Source organism: Lithobates pipiens, unplaced genomic scaffold (genome assembly GCF_037356315.1).
Source record: "Lithobates pipiens isolate NorthernLeopardFrog02 unplaced genomic scaffold, aLitPip1_a1.2 Scaffold_16, whole genome shotgun sequence".
Taxonomy (NCBI): Eukaryota; Metazoa; Chordata; class Amphibia; order Anura; family Ranidae; genus Lithobates; species Lithobates pipiens.
Window position 1 is genome coordinate 156,682,228 of NW_027507748.1, and position 22,294 is coordinate 156,704,521.

The 22,294-nt window shown below is 40.2% G+C and overlaps 1 protein-coding gene across 2 annotated transcripts in view; it reads right to left on the reverse strand.

The window, feature by feature from the left end:
• Positions 1-8,840: 8,840 nt before the first annotated feature.
• Positions 8,841-22,294, reverse strand: part of APOO (apolipoprotein O) — a 236,529-nt gene continuing 223,075 nt past the window's right edge. For both annotated transcript variants that reach the window (XM_077480702.1, XM_077480701.1), the window contains exons 7-9: positions 15,307-15,411; positions 12,983-13,059; positions 8,841-9,038 (exon numbers count right to left, since the gene is read on the reverse strand). In XM_077480702.1, coding sequence (XP_077336828.1) covers positions 12,985-13,059; positions 15,307-15,411 — 180 coding nt within the window. In that variant the 3' untranslated portion in view covers positions 8,841-9,038; positions 12,983-12,984. The remainder of the gene's footprint in view (positions 9,039-12,982; positions 13,060-15,306; positions 15,412-22,294) is intronic.

The window sequence follows — 22,294 nt, forward strand, 5'->3', positions numbered from 1 at the left end:
GATGTGCTCAAATGTTTATGGGTTTGTCTGACCACTGTCAGACATGATTTTCCATGTGCACCTCATGTAGGAACACATTGCAATGACATGCTTACTCATATAAATATATGGGATTGTAAACAACTACTAAAAGTAAAAAAAAGTCAGTGGAGTTATTATGGTGATGACACCATAAATATGTGGATGCTGTGGTCTATGATGCCAATTGGCATAGAGTTTGTACTAATACCTATAATGCGTATATTTTTCCTCCAACAGCACAGCATATTTATTTAATGACATGTTGCTTTGCAGCAAAATAAACTTTAAAATAACTGACTGAATAATAATATCAGTACAGCTAGTCTATCAGATTGACAGACGCAGCATGGTAAAAAAAAAAAAAAGTATATGCAAACTAAAATAACCCAACCAAAAAAAAATGAATACATGCTAATAACAGTTGTATACAGTGTCTTGAAAAATTATTCATACCCCTTGAAATTGTCCACATCTTGTATTGTTACAACCAAAAATGTAAATCTATTTTATTGGGATTTTATGTGATAGCCCAACACAAAGTGGCACATAATTGTGAAGTAGAAGGAAAATGATAAATGGTTTTCAAAAAAAAAAAAAAAGTCAAGCTTCTTCCAAAGAGGGCATGCCAGAAAAAGTATGAAAACCTCAGGATTTAGCTTTTGTGGCATTTTGTAAATGTTTAAACTTCAATACAGGAATCCTAGAGAAAATATTCAACAGCAAAGCAGGTTATATCCATCTGGTATTTCTTTGTTTTAGAGTTTTTCCCATCGCAACACAACAATGAACTGACACCACACATTGCCAGGGTGTCTCATTGGTGCAATGATTGCCATATACTTTTAAAATACTATCATAGTATACCTGTGTTACACATTGACACATTTCATTTCCTTTACATCATGCCCCTACCTGTAAAAGGGCCACCTCTACAGTTTATTGTAGTCACAGACCGACTATATGCCAAAAAGCTTATTTTCTTTTTTTTTGTCATGATCCCCTTCAACCTGCTCATGAACTCTTGTGAATGATCTCATTTAACATTTTGCAAACATAACAATTCCCAAGACCTACTTCGTTAATATAGGGAGGAACAGGACACCACCTGCACACTTAGAAGTTCATGTTCCAAACATCTGGTATTTGTTTATTTATTACTGCAAGAACTGACGTATAAAAACACTTTGCTTAAATAAGATATCTGAAAACCACCCTTTCCTGTTCATTTCTTTATTATTTTAAGTACAATATACAGATTTAGTTAATGGCAGTCTGGCAAACAGGCTTTTTTAATAACCCGCAAAACATAGAAATCCCAGCATTGGGCTGGTTATGAGGGCTTAGTTTTGAAGCTGGAGTTTGAATATACTGAGATTTTGCTTTCCTGGGCCCCCCCCATCCCCACCCAGCAATAAAAATTTAAAGAAAAACGGTATCGGTTTTCATTATGTGCCTCATTTTAGACCCAAAGATCATCATCACTAGGTCTTTGCTGCTCTATGCAACGTAGGAATATAGAGGCTGGTGGGAGCAGCTACTGGGGTGTTTTCTGAAAACATCACAGCCTCATGTCTGAGTACTCCTCTCAAGACCCTTCAGACCTGATGGAAGGAAAGTGCTGGCTATTGGGAGTAACTAAGTAAATATTAAAATGCCTTGATGGATGAAGTCAGTCTGGAGGAGTGGGTGTTCCTAGGCAGACGCAATCGCACACAGACTGCCTTAGGTAATGCTGACATGCCGAGGTGTAGTTGAATGCTATTGGGCCCCAGTGCAAAAGTTGACCTGGCCCCCCCCCCCCCACCCCACTACTATTCCCCACTTCCACTGTGCAGTTTCCCTCCCAAACTGCACAAGCCCACCCCCCAGCCTGTACAAGCCCCCTCCCTCAATGTGCCCCCCCATCTGCACAAGTTACCCCCCCCCTCAGTCTGCACTAAACACATTGTCTCCATGGATTATACACCACTGGGGAGGCCGCATGGGGCCCCTGGAACATGGGTGGGGTTGCAATTGCACACCCCTATTGCTGCAAGTGGCTGCAGCTGCTGATCAACAAAATGTTTCCAACATTCCTGTTCAACAGAAGTCAATTGTTAGACTGGCTTCTGTCAAGCAGGAACGTCCATCCATGGTGCTGAACTGAATTTAATTTAATTCCATCTTTGGCGAGCTTAAAAATGAATCCGGAGTAACATTCTTCTGAAGGAAAGTCCAGAGTAAGTAAAATAATGAGCTCATTTGATTGTGGCTTCTTCATTGTCAACCTACCTGTATTTCTTAACTCCAGTAGAGAACATTTAGGTCACCAACCTGGTTGAGCAAATCTAAATTTGGCAGGGGAGTTGGTGGATGCATGTGAAATCTTAAAACATTAGCAACTTTACCAACTGGTGCTAAAAAAGTATAGATCAAGAACAAAGAGGATCAGTGCGCATTTAGATTACATAGGAACATGATGCAAATGTAGCTATAAAGCAGCTAAATCCATTGTAGCATCTACACATACAGCACACTGGAGTTCAGTTCTGTCCTCAGTTAGCACCGAGGTCAATGTATAAACACTATTACACCACCAGGACACAAAACAGGCTGGTGCATTTTATGGTCCAAATCTTTTGTAATTTAGGTAATTGGCCATCTTACTATGAAACATTTGACCTGTTTTTTCCTTTACCCTTTATCTTAGCATAAGGAAAATATTTTTATTGTAATCATTAACTTTTATGACTGTACAATAACCTGTGGTTTTAGTCCAGGTATAGCTAAAGAGGCATTTGTACAACTTGTCAAGAACAGGAGGAAAGGCTCATAGGTCACTGTGAGCTTTCATTTTGGCTAGCTTGAGCACAGGACTTTTATTGTACAGTAAATGAGCTGCATAATGATCAAGGGAAATAAGAAAATTCTAGCATGCGTCACAAGTAATTAGATCTGATATTTTGTGCAATGTTGCATTTACACTATTGGAGTTTGAGGATTTTCACTTTTTTCTAAAGACTTAATTTTGATGCTTTTTCTTAGAAAACCAGACGTCAGTTCTGCTATACACTGTAGTTTGGAGGACGATGGAATGGTAGATGGCCATGTCAAAGTCAAACATAAAAACCCTACTGAGCCAATTTACGGTACCTTTAAGCCCAAGCTGTCTCCAACCATCGGTGAGCTGATGTTTCCTGGTGGCAGATGTTGTGGTATGGGGAAGGATCTTTCTGAGGCATCCCTGCAGCTTGTACAACAGCCTGAATTTTTTTTTCAAATCTTTATTTAAAGAATGCTGTTTGTACAGAGTGACAAATTAACACACATATTAACCTACAACAATCAGACATAGACAAGGTAAATAATTCTTCAGAGAAGTCCACTTAGAATAGTGAGAAAACATGTATGGTTTCATACCATAGTTATATTGGGTCAGGAGTCTGGGTCTAAGGACTCCACAGTAGTTGAAGCCTGTAACAGAGGGAACTCCTAATCCTGAAATATGGTTAGTTTTATTGGACCTGCATAGGCCAATGATTAGGAGTATTAACCTCCCGGTGGTACGATTATTTTGGATTTTATGTGCTAAAAGCGGTACAATTATTTTGCATGAAAATTTGGCGTTTTATATTGTAGTCCTGTAATTCTTAGCAATAACTCACTTAAATCTGTCCAAACCAGACTCTAGCAGACATCCCGGGTATGATAAAGTTTGAAAAATGAAATCAAATTATAATATAATAAATAATTATAAATAATTGTACCAAATAATAATATAACAATAATAAAAAATATTCAATAATGTAATCAAATCAAAAACACTGAAATTTGCTCAGTTGCAGAATTGTCACTGTCATTACTTTTCAGTATTTGATGACGGATCTCCCCACAAATCACTATCCCTCAATTCTGCAAGTAATTACAATTTATTCTCGCTGTTTTCTAGCTGGCCTAAAATCATTTTTGATGTAAAGGGACAGTTTTGGTTGCTATGGACAATCTCCAGTTTCCAGGCATAAAGAAAATTTTTTATTATATAAAACTGCATGCAGGGCACTGGGCAGACCACTAGGGACAAAGGGGGTGTGAAATTATTACATACAGCAATGTAATCTGTAAGATTACGGCTCGCTTGTTCAGCGCGGGGACATCGCTGGATCCAAGGGAGAAGGTAAGTAAGCGTCCTCCTGGATCCAGCGATGCGGTCCCGAGTCTGGCTCGGGGTTACCGCTTTTGGTATAAAAATTGCACCTTGAGCCAGAGTCAGGAATACCGCCAGGGGGGTTAAAGAAAGAGAGAGACGACCTGGGAGTTAGTGTGAACTTTCCTTATTTGGCAGAAACCTAACCATTGTATTTTAGGTGATTAAACTTAAGTAATGTACTTCAACTATGTGGCTCTCAGCCCTGATTTCGCAGGGGCAGTATCAAAAGATTACCGCAAACCAGAGGAATTTTCTCTTTAACCTCCCTGGCGGTATGATTATTTTGGATTTTAGGTGCTAAAAGCAGTACAATTATTTTGCATGAAAATTTGGCGTTTTATATTGTAGTCCTGCAATTCTTAGGAATAACTCTCTTAAATCTGTTCAAACCAGAGTCTAGCAGACATCCCGGGTATGATAAAGTTTGAAAAATGAAATCATAAATAATATAATAAATAACTATAAATAATTATAGCAAATAATATTATAACAATAATAAAAATTATTCAATAATGTAATCAAATCAAAAACACTGAAATTTGCTCAGTTGCAGAATTGTCACTGTCATTACTTTTCAATATTTGATGACGGATCTCCCCACAAATCGCTATCCCTCAATTCTGCGAGTGATTCCAATTTATTAACGCTGTTTTCTAGCTGGTCTAAAATCATTTTTGATGTAAAGTGACAGTTTTGGTTGCTATGGGCAATCTCCAGTTTCCAGGCATAAAGAAAAGTTTTTTATAATATAAAACTGCATGCAGGACACTGGGCAGAACACTAGGGACAAAGGGGATCTGAAATTAGTACATACAGCAATGTAATCTGTAAGATTACATTATACTGTATGTATACTGTGTGTTTTACTTTTTGAATTTGGCGGTGATCTCCGTCCCCGTGAGTTGCAACACTCGCAGGGAATGGAGCTCGGCGATGTGATAGATCCGGTGGAGGACGAGCCGCTTGTACAGCGGGGGGGCATCGCTGGATCCAGGGGAGAAGGTAAGTAATCTCCTCCTGCATTCAGCGATGCGGTCCCGAGTCTGGCTCGGGGTTACCGGTTTTGGTACAAAAACTCCACCCCGAGCCAGACTCGGGAATACCGCAAGGGGGGTTAATAGGAAAGCAGAGTCGATGACACCAGGGGTGGCAAAGGGGGAAAGAAACAGAAAAAAAAAAAAAAAGATAAAGAGTAGGGCTGTGGAAATTAGTTTCCTCGAAACTACTGTGGGGATTAATTCCTCAATTAATTGTTAATTCTTTTGATCGGTACTCACCTCTTCGACCGGCTTCTGGGTCTTCAGGGAGTTCCATCAGAGATTCGGTAATGTCACGAACATAGACATCACCAGACTCCTCCCCCCTTCCACAAGTGCCTCCGTCTGCTAACGAAGGGAAGGGTGAGGAGTCCGGTGATGTTGAAGTTCTGATTGAACGTAACGCATATGGGGAAGGAGCTACGCATGACCTCACCCGTTGCTGCCCTACAGAACTAACACGATTGTCGGCTTTACATGCTGTGTTTTTATCATCTTTATGTGAGTAGTTTGTGTTTGAACACAAAAATTAAATCTTATACTTAAGCGGTGAGCACTTAGATCTTTTCTTTCTACCCATCACCTGGTGTCTTTGCTGAGATCTAAGAAGACGTGAGAGAAGTTTATGGTCTGTGTAAACCCTTTTGATACCCGCTTGCAAGATCACCTGTTTGCACAGGGGTCCATGCCATAAGGTGAGAGTGATTAGTTAGACCGGAGGTGGAGGGATTGTCACGCTACTGTGGAAAAAAAATTACTTAGGTCAGTGCTACAGTTTGAATTTAAAGCGTATTTGTGTGAACTAAGTTAAGTCATGGATTGTGGAAACTAACTAGTGTTGGGTGATTGTATATAGTGTATATCACTAACTAGAGTTGCAATGCAAGGAGATCAGCTAAAAGTAGTTGGATCTGTATGTGCGTTATAATTAATGAAAATTAGTCGATTAAAAAAAAAATGAAAAAATAAAAATAAAAATCGATTAATCAAACATGAAAATTTGAATCAGTAACAGCCCTAATATTGTGAAAAAAAAAAAATTAAAACTTAATTGTGCAAACTACGCGCCATGAAAAATGTTTATATACAAAAAAATAATATAATAATAAAAAAAAAAAAAAAAAAAAAAAAAGAAGCTGCACCCTGTATATGTGAGGTGGGAAAAAAACACAACCTCCTCAATAGTGAAACAATAACAAATTTAGGGGCGCTCTTATTACCTTAGTATGTTAATGAATTTCTTCAAATAAAATAAGAAACTCACTACTCAACAATTGGTAACCAATACGTGTAACACCAACAATACAAATTATTGATCAATGTGTATAACAAACAATAATATGTTCCCACTCGTGATCCAGTGACAAATAAAAAAATTCTTCACAAATGATAATTCAATCAAAAAAGTCTCATAAATGTGCCACTCCAGCTTCTTTAATAGATAATCCCAAGTTCACTACGTGCAGAAAATCTTGGAGACTGTGATAAAAAGGTAGATCCAGAGAACTTGCATATACCTCCACCAAAGGACACTAATCGTGATATGCAAATATAATCTGCTTACCAGATTTGCTTGACCACTTTAATTAAAAAGTAAATACGAATGTAAGGAGCAATTTGGCTGTATTTTTTATATAATTGTTAATAATAAGATCAGTATTACGCTATGGATTTTCTATGCTTTTTTTCTACATACCGCTTGAAAGTCTGAAGGGGGACGTACTATCCTATGTATCCATGTCAATATCTATGTGAACAGGCACATACCTGTACAAGCGTTGTTTGACTTACTTTTTAATTAAAGTGGTCAAGCAAATCTGGTAAGCAGATTATATTTGCATATCACGATTGGGTGTCGGTGTCCTATGGTGGAGGTATATGCAAGTTCTCTGGATCTACCTTTTATCACAGTCTCCAAGATTTTCTGCATGGAGTGAATTTGGGATTATCTATTAAAGAAGCTGGAACAGCCCTAATAAAGAGTAAAGGAGTGGGAAAGGGTAGGTACATGGGGGGATGGGGTTCTGGTAGGGTCAACAGCCCTATGCTTCAATTTTTCTTGGAACAAGTTATTCAGATGTAGGATTTGTATCCATCTGAGAATTGGAACAGGTTAACAGCCTGAAATTTGTGCAGTTGCAGGCAGATCTTCCTGGCCAGAGAGGCACCATGTCACTAACTTCTCTCCTCCACAACTTATGAAGATAAAAGCTCATATGTACTTTCCTCCATCAAGACAATTCAGTTTGCACAGATACCTGGCCATTTTACAAGTTAAAAAAGAGCTATTCTTTAGATTAGAAGCCAGTGAAAGACAGACTTAATATGGTGCTAGTTGCTCAGACCATAAGGCTACTTTCACACTGAGGCGCTTTACAGGCGCTATAGAGCTAAAAATAGTGCCTGCAAAGCACCTCACCTGTCACTCCAGTGTGAAAGCCTGAGTGATTTCACACTGGAGTGGTGCGCTTGCAGGATGGGAAAAAGTCCTGCAAGCAGCATCGGGGCGTTGCAGAAGCGGTGTACACCGCTCCTGCAACGCCCCTGCCATCAATGGCCAATCGCCCTGAAATCAATGGCCAGCGCTGCCGAAGCACCCGCAAAGTGCTTTGGCAGAGGTGCTTTGCGGGTGCTTTTAACCCTTTTTCGCTCGCTAACGTGGGGTTAAAAGTGCCCCGCTAGTGACCGAAAAGCGCAGCTAAAACGATGGTAAATCGCCGCTAAAAATAGCAGCGCTTAACTGCCAACGCCCCCGCGCCTCAGTGTGAAAAGTGCCCTAACAATGAAAAGGGCAGTTAAATAAAAAGACAAGACCAACTTCTTCCAATGTGAGCTTGTACCCTCCATCTTTTACTTATTAGGCACAAATCATGCAAATTACTCCCAATTTTTGGGTGTTCTCCATGCCAATAGTCATATATTTTTTACAAACTACTATAATATTTATGGAATAAGGATTTGGTGGAGGCTCAAGGACTACATTTACCTTTTGGCAGATTTAATGCAAGGATTTTAGGCAGTAATTCTACCCTCTCAGTGACGATGAAGCTGACAGTTTTTAGTGTAGCAAAGTGGTTAAACTTGAGTAATATACAGTATGTGGAATTATGTAAAGTTCAGGGCTGAATCTCTGTATTTAATCACTAGGCACAATTACACCTTGAACAAGTTGTCAAATTCCCAGATTAATATACTCAAGGGGCTAGGGTCTAAGCTATGGGGGTGCAAGAACCAAGATGCATGGCTGTCTTTGTTTCTTTGTTTGTGAAAATTAAATTAATGTACTAAGAGAAACATGGAGGCTGGTGTTTCTGACCTCCTTTTTGGAAATGCTAGTCGCTTGCCCGTTTTACTGACATTCTGGTTTTATTGCAATTTGAATGCAAGGGTGCAAGTTGGGAATTTTAAGAGCTGTGAATGGATGCTTATTCCAGGTCAGTACTCAGGAAAGTACTAAACCAGAGACAGCTATGTATTCTACATTTTTAAATGGGGTCAGCAACAATGGGCTCTGCATTTTTTTCATGACATGTCTCCATTAGTATATAAATTGTAAAATACAAGCTTCTGTATATGCATGCAATTAAAGCCAAAGCAAACGCAAATAAAAGATTTTATTGGCTTATGTCAATTTGGTACATAAATAACAGAATCTGACTTTGGATCATGAGTAACTGCTAAGTGCACGTGCCTTAAATTCACAAAGACACTCCTTCTGGTGCATCAGTGCAAGTTGTGGATTTCCTGAGATGAACTGGAAGCTGTTCCACAATGTAATCGCACAATGGAGGAACCTGTACACAGAGAAATATGTTATTATACATTGAGATTCACATTAAAGTGACTGACGTGTAATGCACTCTCATTCTGGACACTCAGAACACAGGATTTGATCTGTGTATGCATTTTAAAAATGTTCTAACAAACTTCAGGCATAAACCACAGTACCATCTAGTTTGGTGTAGTGCGTTTTTAATAGTAGTGCAATAACTACTTTTCCCATGGTCCGATGCATTTTGCAGCCCATTCAAATGAATGGGCTGTCAAAGACCATCACATAGGAATCGCACTCCTATGTGTCGCATTCCTGTGCAATCTCGGACAGAGAGGAAGTCCTGGTCTGCATCACAATTTATGCAGTATTTTTATTAACTTGTAAAGGTTTATAAACAATATTGTGAAATACAAATGAATGCAAAGTATATGTATGATTTTCCTGAATGAAAACCATATTTACAGTTAGAATTTTGTCTGTCTGAGAAAAAAAGTTTCCATCCTGCTCCTCATTTTCTTGTTACTACATTCAAAAGTGATCATTGATTTGACCCTAGTAACCATTAGCAAATAGAACAAACATTCAGAAAACACAAATTTTCTAAAGAAATTCTAGTAGTACTGTAAATGTCCAGCTTAAATCTCCAAAAGCCATGATGTTTTGGTTTCGGAAGCTAAAAGATGTTAATGTGCAAGCTGGCTGGTCGAAACCAGACAACCATAACGATTTGTCTGTGTCTGTCCAACATCATTAGGAAAACACCAGTGGAAGGCATGCTGGGTCTCTGGCAGAGGCACAGGGATGCTCTAAAATGATTTATTTTAAAGGCACAGGGAAGTCCTACACAGATTTATTTCAGTAAAGGTTTGTTTTAGTGAAATTTTGCTGGGGTCACATTATGTGGTTTTTAGATGCAAATAGTGATTATCAAGTATCCTCTATAATGACTTGTTGGGGAAAATCACTATCAGTAGTGATTTATCAATGCAGAAGTGATTACAGATGCACCATTTTTGCAATAGCTGCTGTACAGATGTGTAAGCGAGTAGAACAGGTGGAGACTGTATTTGGTCCAATAGAGCCATCTACACATTTGTAGCAGCGTTCTAACTAGCAGTTTCCTCTCTCTGCAAACATCTGCTTGAGGTGATTGCAGCCATATTAGACTGTAAGCTCTAACAAGCAGGACCCTCTGATCCCTCCTGTATTGATTTGTATTGTAAGTGTACTGTCTGCCCTCATATTGTAAAGCGCTGCGCAAAATGTTGGTGCTATATAAATCCTGTATAATAATAATAATATTCGTGCACTTGTTACAAAAACAATTGAGTACTGTTCGTGTTTTTTTTTTTTTTTTTTCATTTACATTAACATCCACATTTTCAGGACAAGTTTTTGGGGTGTACCACCTTCTTAAAGGTCCAAGCAGTACTAATCATTAGATAAATCATTAAAAAGTATCAAAGACCGTACTCAATTGTTTTTGCAAACATCTGGAGATTCAATACTCATGTAATACAGCAAATAAAAAAAGAATAAATAGTTTCAGTTTAAATGCAGAAAAAGTAAATTTGTAATATATATTAGTTTAACTGCGTACCCTTGTCAGATGAACAAAGAAATGTAAAACACAAAAATAGGTACATGCATGAACTGCAAGAACACAAATTTCGGTCTGTAAGCAGGAACACCAGTTGTCTTACAAGCATGTCATGGCAGGACAGTTTCTTGTGGCCACAAAGCTACCACATTTGCATCCACTGTATCGAAAGTGAAGGCTGCAGCTCCTGGAACTTGTGACCATGAAGGCCAAAAAGATGTGCTTACGAAATGTATGAAAGCTTCCCTTTACTACACACGTAGCAGGGAAGTTCTATTTCCTTTTAACTAAAGGCAAAATCTTATACTTTTAATAGTTGCAAACATACAGTGTGTATGAATTATACTCTTGTATGGCACACTGCACTGTAGTATGAAAGTGCACCTGTGCCTAGGTGATGGAACGTTAAAGCATATACGTACAGTGATTCACTTTTTCCACATTTTATGTTACAGCCTTATTCCAAACTGGATTATTTTCTTCAAAATTCTACAAACAATATTCCATAATGACAATGTGAAAAATGTTTGATTAAAATTTTTGCAAATGTATTAAAAAATAAATAAATCACATTCATAGAAGTATTCACAGTTTTTGGCGTGACACTCCAAATTGAGCGCAGGTGTATCCTGTTTCCACAGATCATAGTTGAGATGTTTCTACAACTTGATTGGAATCCACCTATAGTAAATTCAGTTGATTGGACATGATTTGGAAAGGCACACACCTGTCTATATAAAGGTCCCACAGTTAAAAGTGCATGTCAGAGCACAAACCAAGCCATGAAGTCCAAGGAATTGTCTGTAGACCCCAGAGACAGGATTGTATTGAAACACAGATCTGGGGAAGGGTACAAAAAAATTTCTGCAGCATTGAAGGTCCCAATGAACACAGCGGCCTCTATCATCTGTAAATGGAAGGTTGGAACCACTAGGAGTCTTCCTAGAGCGGGTTGCCCTGCCAAACTGAGCGATCGGGGGAGGAGTCAGGGAGGTGACCAAGAACCCGGTGGTCACTCTGACAGAGTTCCACCATTTCTCTGTGGAGAGAGGAAAACCTTCCAGAATGACCTTCTTTGCAGCACTCCACCAATCAGGCCCATATGGTAGACTGGCCAAACGGAAGCCACTCCTCAGTAAAAAGGCACGTGGCAGTCCCCCTGGATTTTGCCAAAAGGCACCTGAAGGACTCTCAGACCATGAGAAGCAAAATTCTCTGGTCTGATGAAACAAAGATTGAACTCTTTGGCCTGAATTGCTACCATCATGTCTGGAGGAAATTAGGAACCGATCATCGCCTTGCCAATACCATCCCAACAGTAAAGCATGGTGGTGGCAGAATCATGCTGTGGGGATGTTTTTCAGCAGCAAGAACTGGGAGACTACTCAGGATCAAGGAAAAGAGGAATGCAACAATGTAAAGAGACATTCTTGATGAAAACCGGCTCCAGAGCTCTTTGGACCTCAGACAGGGGCAAAGGTTCATCTTCCAACAGGAAAACAATCCCAAGCACACAGCCAGGATAACAAGAGTTGCTACAGCATAATCTCTGTCAATGTCCTTGAGTGGTCCAGCCAGAACACTGACTTGAACCCGATCGAACATCTCTGGAGAGATCTAAAAATGGCTGTGCACCGACTTTCCCCATCCAACCTGATGAAGCTTGTGAGGTCTTGCAAAGAAGAATGGGAGAAACTGACGAAAAATAGGTGTGCCGAGCTTGTAGCATCATACTCAAAAAGACTTGAGGCTGTAATTGGTGCCAAAGGTGCCTCAACAAAGCATTGAGCAAAGGCTATGAATACTTATGTACATGTGATTTCTTTTTCATTTTTAATAAATTTGCAAAGATTTCAAACAAACTTCTTACAGGTCATCATTATGGGGTATGCTTTGTAGAATTCTGAGGGAAATAATGAATTTAACCAATTTTGGAATAAAGCTGTAACATAACAATATGTGAGTGGAATGGAGTTGTAATTTCAAGTGCCTCTGTTGTGAATTTCGGGTGCGGGGTTGCACCACAATACCTGCAGCTTCAGAAATCATTAAAGGTTTGTTTTAAAGCTCTTTACTGCTTAAGAATATGGTATTGCTTTAACATCCTCAACCCAGGCACAGGTGCACTTTACTGTAAATAAAATGAATGTATGACTTGTGTATATATATATATATATATCCAGATTTTAGTTTTTGTTTCACCAAGGCATAAAACCTGATTGGCTGCTGTAGGTAATGCATGGATAAATTCAATCCATGCAGCTCTAATAAACCAGGGCTGATTTTTTTTTTAACCTGTGTAGTCTTCTCTTCAGCATGTGACTGTTTAACAAATGGATAGATATACAGTCCATCAGACCTACCTTTATTTAGAGATTTCGGATGAACTCTGTGTAGTCTCCTCAGCTGACGACTGGTTACTATTCACAGATGGGGATGACTTTAAATGAAATAAACATCTTATTAAATTATCTGTGTGCAGAGGTGGCTCTGGGCTTTGTGAGGCCTTAGGCAAAACTTAGGCATGAGGCCCCACTTACACCCATAATGGGAAGAATAATTCACGCAATAAAAATTAACAGTATAAGGAGGTTACAGCACAGGGGGAGGGTAAGTGGACACAGTACAGGGGGCAGGAGGGTACAGTACAGGGGGCAGGAGGGTACAGTACAGGGGGAGCAGGAAGGTACAGTGCAGGGGAGGGGGACAGGAGGGCACAGCACAGGAGGAGAGTAAGTCGGCACAGGGCAGGAGAGTAGGGTAAAGGAGGGAGCAGGAGGGCACAGCAAAGGGGGAGGGTAAGTGGGCACAGTACAACGGGAACATGAGGGCACAGCACAGGGGGAGGGTAAGTGGGCACAGTACAGGGGGCAGGAGGGTGCAGTAAAGGAGGAAGCGGGGGGCAAAGCACAGGGGGCAGGGGAGTACAGTACAAGCGGAGCAGGAGGGCACAGGGGGAGGGAAAGTGGGCACAGTACAGGGGACAGGAGGGTACAGAACAGGGGGAGGATAATTTATTGGTTAAAATCCATACAGCAAAAGATGAAATTGCTTGTTAACATGTTTCACACCGTAACTACTGGTGCTCACTCATAGCGCTCAGATATGATTAAGCACCAGTAGTTACGGTGTGAAACATGTTAGCAAGCAATTTCATTGTTTGCTGTATGGATTTTAACCAATAAAGAAATCTTTGATGGAGTGCGGCCATCCGTATTGAATTCTTTTTATATACATGGCAAATGAGGTTTAATGTAGAAAAATTTAAAATAATACATTTGGGTGGCAAAAATATGAATGCAATCTACTCACTAGGGGGTGAAACTCTGGGGAAATATGGGATGGAAAAGGACCTGGGGGTCCTAGTAGATGATAGGCTCAGTAATTGCATGCAATGCCAGGCTGCTGCTAACAAAGCAAACAGAATAAAAGGGCATGCATTAAAAAGGGGATAAAGTGACAATTCTCCCATTCTACAAGAATCTGGTCTGGCCGCACCTGGAGTATGCTGTCCAGTTATGGTCACCAGTCCTCAGAAAGGATGAACTGGAAATAGAGCGAGTACAAAGAAGGGCAACAAAGCCAATACAGGGTCTGGAGGATATTCGTTATGAAGAAAGGTTGCGAGCACTGAACTTATTCTATCTGGAGAAGAGACACTTGAGAGGGGATATGATTTCAATTTACAAATACCATAATCTCCCTTGCTGTGATCTGGAGCCGTCTGTGAGCTCCGATCACCTGATAAACTGGTCCCACTTGCAGCCTGCTGTCTTAGTGTAGCAGTGAGTGGACTCGGACTGTGCTAATGGCAGGGATCCCGGCTGTCAGCAAAGGCGGCTCTTTAATTAGGCAAACTAGGCAGCCTTGAGGCCCCTGTGAATGCAAAGCCTTAAGAGACCGCCTAATTTTCCTAATTAGAGAGCCGCCTCTGTCTGTGTGATATCCTGAAACACAGTATTTAAGTCTATGAAATATGTAGTTCATGCAGAATTACTTCTTTTACAATAATGAGCGTGTCAGTAAATGATGTAAGTAAATGGTTTTGAAATTTCCCATAGCAGTTATGTCTTAAAGGTTTGTTTAGCCTTGCATGGGAATGAACAATATTCTTTGGTGTTTTTTCTGGTATTTTGTCTTTGTTATGTACTCATAGCAATTATAGTAATTTTACTAAACATGTTTTGACAGTGGGAGCTTAGATAACATCTAAGCATTACCCTGAACTTTCTGTCATCCAGCTCTGCTAAGAGCATGTTTTATACCAAAGCAGACATCTTCAATGGCCATATTCATGGGTTTTATTGGATACTCAGCACAGATCCTTAAAGCTGACAAGCGCTCCCTGCAGCTTTGGTGTTAATACTGCACAGACAATCAAGGGGGACACTTAATGATTGCTGGTACAGAGTGTTTGACTTTATTCCTAGGCTATGGGAGTGTACCAAGACTGCACAGCCCAGGCAATAGACAGTGTTTGCCAGTGTAATCCCTAAAATACCTGCCCAGGCAATATACAGGCCACGAGGCTCTAACTAGCCACAAAAAATTATATATTAAAAAAACAAAAAACTGGACAGTTTGTTGTTTGCCAGTGCAATCCCTAAAATACCTATAGATGTTAACAGAAATCCTTATAATACAAGTCACACATTTTGACAGTTATAGATTTGTATAACATTCCTACCTTTTCTTCTTTTTTTGCAGATTTCTTCTTTCCACCATCTTTCCACAAAGACTCCAGAGTTACAACACCTTGGAGGCTCCAGTCATATAACGCTGTACCGGTATCCTTAAAGCAAGTCAAGAAAACATATTAGAATTCCAATATGCAGTTTAAAAACTGTTGAAGTGAAGATGTATTGACAGGGGGCAGGGGTGGGTCACATTGAGGGACACAATCAACAATCATGACATAAGGTCACATATTCAATTAAAAAACATGCTACCAACATTAAAACTGAACTCTAGGCAAACTGGCAGATACATTATATGTCAGCTGTTCTATATGTTTAAGGATTTGTAATTCTGTCCAGCTACTTTTGTGGTTTACATACAATATTTCTGCCTTAGAGTTAAGGAATACAATGGGGTTATATCCCCACCTTCAAAATGCTGACAGAACAATGAAGGTGCAGTGACAAACTGTTAGAATTCCAGTTTTACTTTGACTTTAAGTAGTTTTAGGGGTAACTTCCCGTCTGCTGCCCAAAATTACAATCCAGGTAGAAATCATGACATTAACCTCCTGCCTCCTCCCCTCTGCCAATCAGATGAAGGCTTGTATTAAATGATAAAAATACAAGGCTTTTCCTGAATGGTGGATCTGAATTCAGGCCGACTCTCTTCAAGTGGTTTGGTACCTAAAAATTAAAGTTCATGTTATTAAAATCAACAGATAGCATACTTACCTAAACGAACCCTGAAAAAAAAAATATTATTTACTTACCTTTTATTTCTGATGTTTCAGCTGACTTCCGGGTTGTCCTCCCGTGGGAGTAGGCGTGGCTATCGTCCTCGCAATGGTCCCTGGGAAATTTCCCAAGAATCCATGGGGGACAATGAAAGTTTTTCTTTCCTTGTCACTGCTCTCACTGAGCATGTGCAAGATGGAGCGGAGCATGCTGGGAGCCAGACGTCATCATATACCAGGAAGTAAATGCCTGTGGGCTTCAGACGCCCACAGTTAAAATGGAAAACGCCTGAGGAAAAGATTCGTCGCGCCGGGGGTCAAATAAACGCCGGACGTGGATGCCAATCGAAGGTAGCACTCGCCCACCAGTGAGACAGGTAAGAAAAAAATAAAAAAAGAGCGGAATCCCGCTTTCAGTTCCGGCAGCAGACGGGAAGTCGCCTGTATTGCTGCTGGAACACAGTGCCAAATACTGTAATGTAGCAGTGTTAATTTTGTTGACTAAAACTGACTAAAACATTTTAGTCGACTAACGTCATACCATTTTAGTGAACTAAAATACGACAAACTAAAACAATTGAGATGACTAAAATATAGTGAAAGGACTAAAATGGGACTAAAACTAAAATGCCACATTGAAATTTGACGTCAAAATTAATACTGGTCTGCAGTGCATGTTCATACCTCCGTACCATTAATAATAACATATTAAATTCTTCACTCCAGCAGCATATGAGTTTGGAAATTGTAGAGAAATGCTTAAATAATGCATTACAATTTAACTACACCCATTAGATTTTAGATAAATCATTTTAGTCGGCTAAAATGTCCTGGAGATTTCATTGACTAAGACTAAAACGGAGTTGGAATTTGCTGCCAAAAAAAACACTGGTATGCAGCAGTTGGTAATGGTAGTTTACTAAAATTAGTTTCTTTAGGCCAGCTGCTCCAGATTCTGGCTACTATAGTCTTAGTAAATTCCCCTAACTGTATGTAAAGTCTCCAGCCAAAATAAATTTTTGTTAGAAGAGTTTGAGCCTCTGTTGGGATTTTACTACTCATTTCCTGCCCGTGAGCATTTAATTGCTAGAACAGGAAGTTAGACAGCAACCACTGTCAAAAAAAAAAAGAAAAAAAGAAAAAAAGTGTTGGCTTCAGTAAGACACACAAAGGAATTATTCATACATGCAGCAGTACTCGCTGCGCCTCTAAAAATGATTCGTACTTGATTCGTTTTCAGGGGCATTTGACAGGTGGTAGGGAGGTAATATGTTGTCTCCTCGCTGCCTAATTTACCCTACCTACTTAAACTTTTGCTGTGGCATGGATATAATCCTGAGCGACTGCATTGCTGTGTTTATATGTTATGTGGTGGAAGGGGGGGCAGTAAAATCACAGCTCAACCATCTACATTTACTGCTAACTCAAGAAAAAAATGTGTACAGGGGTAAGTGTGTTAAAGTGGTAGTATGGTCATTTTTTTAACTTTTACCTACAGGAAAGCCTATAATAAGGCTTACCTGTAGGTAAAAAAAATATCTCCTAAACCTGTACGGTTTAGGAGATATTCCCCTCGGTATGCGCCGCTGACTGCAGCGGCGCATGCGCACAAGGGAGTTCTCTCCGTGAAAATCCGGCAGCGCTCGTGCGGCCGGACTGAAATCTCTGACGATATCGCGGCTCCGGCCACTCACAGCGCCGAGACGCCGAGGGAGCATGTCGGCTCCCTCGGCGTGGATCGGGCCAGATGTCGGGGCCTCGTTCTAAGGTAAGTATTTCATAATGAGCTAGTATGCGGTGCATACTAGCTCATTATGCCTTTTGCTTTGCAGGTTTAAAAAAAAAAAAAAAAACATTGCGGGTTTACTACCGCTTTAACACTTAATCGGCAACAGTTAGACACAAAACAACTAAGAAACAGCTTATAAAATAAAAACAGCAATAGTCAATAGTGTACTTGCACTGCTGATTGTACAGCCATAACCAGATGAATGTGACCAACTACTAGTTATATACCCTGACTTCGATAACAAAATGTCCTTCACAGACATTTGGAGAAGCTATGCTTCTACATCACAGAACAAGGCCAGATGAATGTGACTATGTACTACCAGATATACCCTGACCTAGATAAATGGGGACCTTCATGGACATTTCTAGCATTATTTAAATCATAGATTAGACCAGTGTTTCTCAGTCTTTATTAAGTCAAGGCACACTTTAAAATTATGGACAATCTTGAGGCACTCCACTTTAAAATGTAAAAAACTAAACTTATAGGGTTATATATTGCAGCAACATCCATCCACACACATAAGAGGCTCAGTATTAGAAGGGATTTATTCTTTCCAAGCAAATATACTTTTGCACACTGATATGGACTAGTATTCTAGCATTTGTGATTTCTCATTTTCTCACCCCTATGCAGCCAACATGACCCCAATGCTGACAAAGAGGGGTGGTGGGGGATCAAACAAGGATGCTGTGAAGGTGCCCGATGTCCTCTTAATGAGCCAAAGACATCAGCGGTTGTTAGGATGCTGGCGGCTGGCCTGAATAGATCGCCACCTCATCTGAGCGCCACAAACCAAAAGCACTATTTAATTCAATGCAAACCACTTTGAAAAACACCTCCCCTTAGGGCCGGTTCACACAGCGAGCCGCGGCGAGGCGTCTCCGACTTACCTCGCCGCGACTTGCGGGGAGCTCAGCGGCGACTTGCAGAGGACTTCTGCATAGAAGTCAATGCAAGTCGCCCCCGAAGTCGCCCAGAAGAAGTACAGGAACCTTTTTTCTGAGTCGGAGCGACTCGAGTCGCTCCTCTCAGAACGGTTCCATAGTACTGAATGGGGGCGACTTGCGGGAGCGAGGCGAGGCGAGCCGTGTCGCCTCGCCTCGCGTCGCAGTGTGAACCGGCCCTTAGCATTTCTGGACATGGCCATCTTGAGTAAGAGCAAATGATTCACATAGCATTCACTTCCTAGAATCCATCTGTTTCTGAAGACAACTGGGAAGCATGAGATCATTTGCCTAGGCAAGAAACCAGGAAATAACTGAAGAAATGTAAACAAAATTTTAAAACACGGAAATATGATAGACTTCCCTATATGTGTACTAATGCTAGCAGCATGAGGATTAAAAATAATCAATGTTGATTGGGAAAGTGAAGTTTCACTTCAAAGTTGTAAAGTTGCACAATGGAAACCTTTGTGTAACATAAATGCAGGCTTGGTCAACCTGCTGGCGTGTATACAATTTTTAAGCAATTTGGGGTAATTTTGAGGCATTTTGCCAAGGCACCCCTGAAGAATCATGAAGGCACCCTGATGGAAAGAGGCTGGATTAGACAGTAGTCCTGTCTAGAAGTAGTATACAATAATGCATATGAAACTGAAGTGATTTTACACGGCTTAGAGAGTTTTACAGCAGAAATTAAATAGGCTGTTGTCCCATTGATGTGAATGCCATGATTCCACTGTCTTTCTTATTAAGGACATGGTAGTAAAGCACCTTATATAACAATAAAATCCAATCAATCATTCTACTTTAGAACAAGGTTTAAGTTACCAGGAGTACTTCTTATCTTATGGGAGAAATATACAGAAATACCAGAGAGAGCTGATCTTCTAAACCCCCATAAACTGAGGGCTTATAGCTTGGATTTATTGTCACAACAAACCTCTTGCGCCCTACCAATCCCAAATGATGCCCTCAGTTTACAATATCAGAGCAGTGCTGTTATCTCTAAGTGCACCTGCTCTACTGTGTGCTCCAGACTCTGTCATATGCTGTGCTGTGTCATTACACAAAGAGAATGGCACTAGAAGACATGCTGTACTATCATGTGCAGAAATCATCAAATCACTGTTGATGTTCCAGAGTCTCAAAGCAAATTAAAGCATTATAAAACGCAAAAACAAAAATGTAATATATTGCAGCTTACCAATCCTTAAATGTGGTGGCTACATTTGTTTTCTTGTCCCAAATCACTGGGTACCGAGATAGTCCATCAACCACCATAGGCGTTACAGGGCATTTTGTTTAGAGTAGCTCATGTTAACCCGTCCCGTTTTCTATCAACTTAATTAGGATGATGGTACCCACCCCTAACCCTATTTAAATACTAAGTGAGGCAGTACCTACCGTATGTAATTCCTTTTCTTGTTTTGGCTCCCCCCACCTTTATTTTCACCTGGTGATCCAGCCAGTAACTCACTTGCTGTCTTAAACCTAGCACACACTGTACGATTGTTGGCCATCCGAGCTTCTGATTTTTGTGTGCCAGGATCTTGTCTTGCATACTAACGTTACACAATTGTCGTGCTACAAACACTAAGGTAGTGATGTACTATGAAGAATTTCAGCTCCTAAGCGCCACCCTTGAGCATGGATTTTGAGCATGCGTGTTTGTATTTTCGACTTTTGTGCGACGGATTTGTGTATTGACCATACAAAAATATGACGTCAAACCAGCGAAAATTTACTAGCCTGCCATCCAACATTTGTTGGCCCGAAAGTTGGACAACAGTTGACAAAAGGAGCACACTAATGGTAAGATTTTAGAACAGTCTGTCAACAGACAATCCCCTGTCAACAATAGTACCGTGTGTATGAGGCTTTAGGGTGTCTAGACTCCAATGGAGAAGCAACTGAAACACCTTTGGACAGCAGCATTGTACATCTGCAGACAGGTTAGTGTTAAATGCACTAGCAAATTGACTAACAAATTAAAGCCAAACTCTGCCTAACACTTTTTAATGAGCGCCGTTTACAAAAATGTTTTTTCCTTTTGGGATAAAGGTTTTACATAAATGAATAAAAGCTTACCAGTGTAGGCACCCACATCAGTGTTAAATTATTGTTCTCAACTGCCTAACTGCTACATTTGTTGGACAGCCTGGTCTGTTAAAAGAAGTTGAAAGATACCAGACTTACTGGCAGGATTACCAGGTGAAAGTAAAAAAAGAAAAATTAATGCAGTCTCCATACCTAAGAATTGGCAATCTGCAATATATTACACTTTTGTTTTGGGGTTTAATACAAATTTTCAATAATAATGGGGACTAGGGTACTGCCCCTCTACACATAGATATCTGGATTGTACAGCTAATGCAATACCAGACTTGTATATGCACATTGCAGGAAAACAGTTCTATAGTGCCTCCTCTATCAGCAATCAGTAGACCACATAACTGCTGTTGCATAAGTTAATCGTCTTGCAGCAATCATCAAGCCCTGGTTTACTCAGGTCACAAATAGTTGAACTTTGCACAAAATTTGGATTTGGACAACATTTTTGTAAATATGACACGTTGACACAGAGGATCCACAAAGTTGGCAATTATGCTGTGCTAATTGCCGCAGGCATTTGCTAGCACACGCTAATGCGTTTATATTGTGTGGGCTGAATTCTACATCAAATTAAAGTGTTTGTCCCGTGTCATTTGGCCCCCTGTAACACCTAAAAAACCTGTCTGATCCTGCCAGTTTCTCGTCACCCCTCTGTAAACTGACCGCGGTGTATCATGGCTGTATCATGGCTGCTGAGTACAGACACCGTGGTCAGTTTAAGTGAGTCCCCCTTCCTGCTACTCTCATAACACTAATCTGTATACACCATCTGCACTGCTTCATATTGCATGTTGTAAATATCTCATTAAGAGCCAAGATTGCGATCACATGACCAGCCAGCTCTCTCCTCTCCAGACGGACATCAGCAGAGGAATCTCAGCCACTACCGCTGCATCTCTCAGAGGAAAAAAGTAGAAAGCTGGCTGGTCGTGTGATCGCAATCTCGGCTCTGAAATTAGGTACGTGCAGCATTTATAAATCACACACAGAGGGGGATACTACAATAGGAGGCAGTGCTAATGGTGTATACATGTAGGAGTAGCTTAACAACCACTTTAAAGCTGACTGCACATGATCAGATTTGACTTGCATCTCATCTGTTAGATGAGCAGCATCTTTCAACAGCTGTGTTGTGTAAGGGCCCACCTGACTGAACATGAATTAAATGGGTAGCTTAAGTAAGCATTCTTTAATACAAAAATGTTGCTAAACCAATAGTAGGTTGAACGTTTAGCTTGTAAGATGTGTGGCCAGTTTAAGGCAGGACTGAAAGAAAACAGTTAACTATTGTAATACATTAATGGGTATGGCTTTAGCTACCAAACAGGGTTGATTTACTAAAGATAAATATATTGTTCACTACAAGTGCACTTGCTTCAGAGCTTAGTAAATGAGGTAAAGCATCACTTTG